The sequence below is a fragment of the Octopus sinensis genome, unplaced genomic scaffold (genome assembly GCF_006345805.1).
Source record: "Octopus sinensis unplaced genomic scaffold, ASM634580v1 Contig19881, whole genome shotgun sequence".
NCBI classification, from domain to species: domain Eukaryota; kingdom Metazoa; phylum Mollusca; class Cephalopoda; order Octopoda; family Octopodidae; genus Octopus; species Octopus sinensis.
This window is the reverse complement of record NW_021836697.1, coordinates 1-6980: the sequence shown is the minus strand read 5'-3', so window position 1 is coordinate 6980 and position 6980 is coordinate 1. Positions and strand designations below refer to the sequence as shown.

The 6980-nt window shown below is 40.8% G+C and overlaps 1 protein-coding gene across 1 annotated transcript; it reads right to left on the bottom strand.

The window, feature by feature from the left end:
• Positions 1–5815: 5815 nt before the first annotated feature.
• On the bottom strand, positions 5816–6739 carry LOC115232188 (transcription factor HES-4-A; the record flags this gene model as incomplete). The annotated part of the gene is made up of 1 exon (XM_029802031.2): positions 5816–6739. A coding segment is annotated over one exon (525 nt), but the record flags the coding sequence as incomplete, so codon positions are not given.
• Between the last annotated feature and the right edge of the window lie 241 nt (positions 6740–6980).

The following is a 6980-nucleotide window of genomic DNA, read 5'->3' as shown; positions in this document are numbered from 1 at the left end:
TATTTCTTCCAGACCTAGGGTGTGTGGTATGTTCGTGTATAGGTTTGTGACATCGAAGCTTGCAAGTATGGTGTTTTTCGGAACTGTATTTGGAATGTGTGTGAGGAAGTCTATGTCATCCCTTATGTAGCTTGGTATCTGTGGGCATAAAGGTTTGAGGAGTACATATCTGATGAAGTGGCTTAGATGTCGTGTTGGTGCCTGGGGTCCTGCCACTTTGGTCTCATGTGAGGTCTGCAGGCCTTTGTATTCTTATATAGTGGTTCTCTGTTCCTTATGGCTCTCTGTATTCAGAGCTTTTATGAATTTTAGGTAATCCATAAAAGTTGCTATCTTTGGTTCTTGAGTTGCATAGATAGTCTTTCTCCTTATCTGTAAAGGAGTCCTGGTATTCATTGACTAAAGTTCTAATTTTTTTATTGTTGCTTTCCCGGTGGTGTTGGTTCCTCTTATAGTATGTCTGGTTGTTCAGTAACTCCAGTATCTTTTCTTTGTAGTAATCTGTATCCATAATTACTATTGCTCCACCTTTTGCACTTCTTTTGTAATGATTGACTCGTCATTTTTCAGTTTCTGTAAGGCTTGTTTTTCTTCTCTGCGGAGATTCTGTTTGCATTTGTGTGTGTGGAGAGGGAATTTGGATATTGTCTCTATGTATGCGTCAAGGTGTTTGTCACTTCCCTTGTAAGGGGTGAAATGGGATTTTTTCCTTATGATTGAGTTATCTTCTGTTTCTTTATTTTCAAAGAATTCAATAAGGCGGAGGTGGCGGCTGAAGTTGTCTATATCAGTTTTTAGTTCTATGAGGTTTGGAGTGGGTGTGGGTGTAAATTTGAGGTCTTTTAGTAGTAGGTCCATTTCATTTTTGTTAAGTTCTCTTTTAGATAGGTTTATTATTTTGGGGTCTATGTGTTTTGTGTGTTCATTCGGAATTTTTGGTGTATTGGGTCTGGAGTATGGTTAAAGTATCCTTTCCCTAAAAAAAGGGGTTGTGTTGTTGCGTCTCCAAATTCCATTTTCAGGTCTTAGGTTTTCTTGTAGCCGTAGGGGTGGTCTGTATGTGTTGTTTTATCTTTGGTAGTTGTTTTCTTCCCATCTTCTGTGTTTGTTGAGCCAATTTCTATTGTTGGGGTTCAGGTTTCTTTTTGGGTATGTGGATGGTTCATGTTTTGTGTTTGTATTGTATTGATAGTGGGGGGTTGTTTTTTTATACGTCTTGTAAATTTGTGGGGTCGCATGGGGTTGGTGCTAGTATGGTTTGGATTTCCTCGATGTTTGTTGTAGGTTATGTGTTGATTTCTATCCACTTGTTTATTGTTCCATGTGTGTGTCCTTTTAGGATGTCCAGCGTTATGTGTTGGTGGTTGTTCATATTCTATTTGTTCTCTCCAAGTGTTATAGGTTATTGGTTGTATGTATTGTGCTCGTCTTGCTGTTGGTGTGTTTGTTTTTGTGGGGTTTTGGGTTGATGGTTGTCTTTCATATTTTGTGTATCTGTTTATTGGGGGGGGGGGTCGGCAGTGTAAGGAGCGGGTTTTTGGTTTGTGTTTGGTAGGGCTTATTTGGATGTATGGGAGTCCAATATGTTCGTGATGTTGGTTTTTTGTATCTTTTCATTTGTTTTGGTAGTTTTTTGTTTTCATAATTGATTCTTCACCATAGTTCTTTTCGTAGTTTAAAAACCACTCATGTTGTTTGGTCCACATAAATCCGGATCTTTCCTCCTCTCGTTCGGTATCCTCTTTCCATAATTGTTGTAGTTTTTCTTTGTTTTGCTTATTGTTCTTTTCTGTTATCTCGGCCATTATGACGGTATCGATTGTTTTAATCTTATCTTCCTGGTGTGAGCTTCGTGTTTGTAGAAGGGAAATTTCCGTTTCTAGTCGGCAGAGGGCTAGGTTTGCACGTATTGTTTTTCTTCTAGCGTTTCACCCCTTATTTCTTTGATAAGGAATTTTCTAGGGAGTATTGGGTTCTTCTTGTCCCACCAGTTTTGGCATATGTTGGCTATGTTCTTACAGCGTATGCTTTTCAAATAAGCATGTTTACGTTGGTTTAGAAGTTTGTTCCAGCCTTGGGGTTTTGAAGGTTTTTCTTGGTTTGTGTTTCTTCGTCATTTGTTGTCCTTTGTGATTGGGTTGGTCCCGCCAAAAGATTTGTGTTGTCAGTTGTGTTTGCTTGATTATTTTTAGAGAGAATATTTTGTGTTTGGATCGTATTTATTGTTAAAGCAATGTTTGCAAAGACTGTATCAATTTTTTAAAGAAATAAATTCAACTTACTACAGTTTTCTGTGAATAGATCTCCCATGCTTCTGGTATTCCCCTGTTGAAGATGTGATTCTGTCTTATTTATTTCGGTATTGCATATTTTGCAGATTTGTGTTAGGTCTACTGTGTGTTTGGTATAAGTCTGTTTTGGGTCTCATTCTGTTCCATTCTTTCAATGTTTTCTGTATTTTTGGTATCATCTATTTGTGGATCTGATATTTATTATATATATATTATATATATATATATATATATACAGCCACTCCTACGCCTATACATATATATATATATATATATAGCCACTCCTACGCCTATTATATAGGCGCAGGAGTGGCTGAGTGCTAAGTAGCTTGCTTACGAACCACATAGTTCCGGGTTCAGTCGGCTCTCTTACAACATCTGATGCTTCTTAGGTCAAACATTTTCTCTCGGGGCGCTTACACTCTGTCGTAGGCCATGGGTTATGTTCTCACTTGCCAGGTCTTCTCAAGCACAGCATATTTCCAAAGGTCCCGGTCACTAGTCATTGCCTCGGTGAGGCCTAATGTTCGAAGGTCGTGCTTCACCACCTCATCCTAGGTCTTCCTGGGTCTACCGCTTCCTCAACCGCTAGGGGGTAACACTTTTTCACACAGCTATCCTCATCCATTCTCGCCACATGACCATACCAACGCAGTCGGCTCTCTTGGCACACTACATCTGATGCTTCTTAGGTCCAACTTTTCTCTCAAGGTACTTACACTCTGACATTACACATCCATCGGATTATACTGGCTTCATTCTTTACGAGCTTACGCATGTCCTCAGCAGTCACAGCCCATGTTTCACTGCCATGTAGCATGGCTGTTCATACACATGCGTCATACAGCCTATCTTTTACTATGAGCGAGAGGCCGTTTGTCACCAGCAGAGGTAAGAGCGCTCTGAACTTTGCCCACGCTATTCTTATTCAAGCAGCTACACTTTCAGCGCACCCTCCCCCTCTACTGACTTGGGCACCTAGGTAACGGAAGCTATCACCTACTTCTTGTTTTTCTCCCTATAATGTGGTGGAAGTTGTTCTCTGCACATTTTCGGTGTTTATTGCTCCTGAGCATCTTCCACATACAAAAACTATCTTCCCAGTGGGCCTTCCTTTGATATTGTTGCACCTCTTATGTGTCCATAGCTTACACTGGGTACATCTTTTCTACCTACACCTCTACTACAGATCGAGCAGGGCCATCCACCTGAAGGGATTTGTGGTTTGCCTGCCTTCCTACTTATTAGGACTTTGGTTTTAGCTAGGTTGACTCTCTAAGGCCCTTTGATTCTAATCCTTGTTTCCACACCTGACATTTCTCTTCTAGTTCTGATAGTGACTCAGCAATTAGAGCAAGGTCATCAGCATAGAGGAGCTCCCAAGGGATTTCTGTCTTGAATTCCTCCGTTATTGCCTGGAGAACTATAATAAATAGGTGGGGCCTGAGGACTGAACCTTGGTGGACCCTTACCTCTACCCGGAATTCTTCACTGTACTCGTTGCCAACCCTCACCTTGCTGACAGCGTCCCTGTACATGGCTCGCACAGCTCTCACTAACCATTCATCTATCCCTAGTTTCCTCATTGACCACCAGATAAGGGATCGGGGACCCTGTCAAAGTCTTTCTCCATGTCAACGAAAGCCAGGCATAGGTTTATCTTTGGTTAGGTATTTCTCCTGCAGCTGTCTTACCAGGAATAGCATCAGTGGTGCTTTTCCCTGGCACGAAATCAAACTGCATCTTATCTAAACTGACTCTCTTAATTAGTTGGGCTGTGACACTCACCGTGACCTTCATTACTTGATACCTCTGTAATTATTTGTATCTAAAGCGTCACCTTTACCTTTGTAGCACCTGAAACTAGTTCTGATAGTGACTCAGCAATTAGAGCAAGGTTGACTTCAATATTGTCCTCAGACCGTCTATAGCAGCCTGAGATTTAGCAACGCCAGATTTAAAATCTTTTTCAGTGCACAGGATAGTGGGAGGAGCATTTTAACTCGAAATATTAGCGTTAAAAGTGTCACTTAAAGCAGAAAAACACGACAAAATTATTTTAGCGTCGCATTACTGGCACTTGTGCCGGTGGCACGTAAACAAAACATTCGAGCGAGGTCGTTGACAGTGCCGCTGGACTGACTCCGGTGCAGGTGGCAAGTAAAGAAAGACCGTTTCGACCCTGTGATTGAGGAGACCTGTTGAGTCAAGTACATCAACTTCAAAAAATCAAATGGAAATTGTAGTTGTGATACCTGTGCTGGTGGCACGTAAAAATCATCCACGGAGTGGTCGGCATTAGGAAGGGCATCCAGCAGTAGAAACACTGCCAGATCAGACTGGAGCCTGGTGCAGCCTCCTGGCTTCCGGTCGAACCGTCCAACCCATGCTAGCATGGAAAGCGGACATTAAACGACGATGATGATGATGATGATGATATTATATATATATATATACACACACATATATATATATATATATATTTATATATATATATATATATGTATGTAGTACCCACTGCACTCACGGAGTGGTTAGCGTTAGGAAGGGCATCCAGCTGTAGAAACACTGCCAGATCAGGACTGGAGCCTGGTGCAGCCTCCTGGTTTCCCAGACCCCGGTCGAACCGTCCAATCCGTGCTAGCAAGGAAACCGGACGTTAAACGATGATGATGGGAAAATTGATATAAAGAATTACAACACAAGATTTGAAAATGTATATTTATTTTATTATTATTATTAAGTATTAAATTTTCAAAAAAGTAGTCATTTTACAGCAAAAAAAACGTTATATCACAGCCAGATGATCGATCGGGTTAGGGTTTTTAGTTTCGGGTATTTTTGTGAGAAAAAATTGAGAGTTTTTTAGCCATTTCTTTATATATGGAGATGATGGCGGGAAAAACAGATGGCGACCATGCTGGAGAGTTTTAACTGAATGAACGGACACTTATTTTTGTTTTGTTAAGCCTGGTGCTTTTATCGGTATATATATATATATATACACATGTATGTATATATGAAGTTTTGTCCATGGCACACAGATCATGTGTAAAATTAAATCTGTTTGTGCTGTTTGGGATCCACCATTTTGGTAATCCAGAGAAATTGTTCGTTAATCTGGGGAGCGATGTGGGATTTAGGACAGGCTCTTATCAATCATTTTCATTACATCAATTTAAAATGTAGATTTATAACTGTGATGTTGGTAAAAACATGTTCTTTGTCCATCTCCTTATCCTCTGGGAGATTTTGGACAAAATTATAATAACGTGTCCTAATTTAATTAAATTCTGTCTTTGTGCAGCTGAAGACTGCTCTACATTTTAAACGGATGTAACGAAATGATTGCATTGTTCAATTAAATTGAGTCGCCTGAAACGATCGTACTGCATTACCTCTGGATATCTTTGTTGCTTGTTTTGATTTTAAACACCTTATTTTGAAATTGTATGGATAATACCATACTTAAATTTTGGTGCCTCCACTTAAGTACCATATTCATCTGAATCTAAATTTTATATTATATTATATATATATACAGATATATATATATGCAAAGACCGTTTTTTATCCTCGTATAATGTACGCCATATTTAACAAATAGTCCAGCAATGTTTCGCTTTACCAAGGCCTCCACAAAGGAAGAATTTTACTGGGATCAGGTGAAGCGTTCCTTTTTATTTGTTGTGTGTAAAAACGGCAACGTTTGCTGTGTTTGGGTTAGCTATCTGACCGATACTGCTCACATAAAGCGGAACTGGAGATAAGTAACAATTCCGGGTTTACGCTGTTGTCAGGGACGAGTGCCTTCATATGTAGGATTGAGGGTGATGCAGCTGGGCTGAGAGCTGTGACTGATGAGATTGGCGAAGTAACAACATGTGATGGATGGTTGGTACTTGCAAGTGTGTTGTCTGATGTTACGGGGTGTATGATACAGCAACGGTTTTGTATTGGGAATCAGACGATGCGGCTGCGAGTAAGAAGCTGCTCTCGGACTGTTTTGATGCGATGGGTAACATAATGTGCGCTGACGGTTTGTCAACGAAGGGACCTGTGTGATGAGTATGATGGACGCGGTCGTTGGTCTGAGGGGTTGCGTTGATTTGGTGAGGCACAGCAGCGGAAATGGTTGCCGTGGTTGCCGCAGTGGGGGAAGACGTTGACGAAGGGTGTGTTGTACTGTTTGGTAAATTCTGGGTCGCAGCGGCCACGTTGCTAACCCGAACACATTTACTAATGTGGTCGGTCAAACGGTTTCTCGTCTCATCGCTGTTCATGTAACGCAAGACTTCAGCGGATAAATCCAACGGAACACGGTACTTGCTTCCCAATGAGTCACTTGTAAGGTTCACCTGCTGTTGCTGGTGCAGGAAACGGAGATATTTAACCGTCATTTCCAAGATGTCGACTTTTTCAAGTTTGGAGAACTGTTCTCCCTGAAAAATTCAAAACGAAAGAAAAATTAAATAAACAATACGAAAACGTTTTATTTACAGCAAATAATAGGGGGAAACTTCCGGCCATCCCCGCCCCGTTCTTTATCAAATGTTTCTCTTTAATTGCGGTGCTCCAGTCAAAAGACATATTCTTTGTAAGCCTAGTACTTATAGTAGAAGACACTTGCCCCAAACTGCCACGCAGTGGGACTGAACCGGAACCATGTTGTTCGTAAGAAGCTAGTTA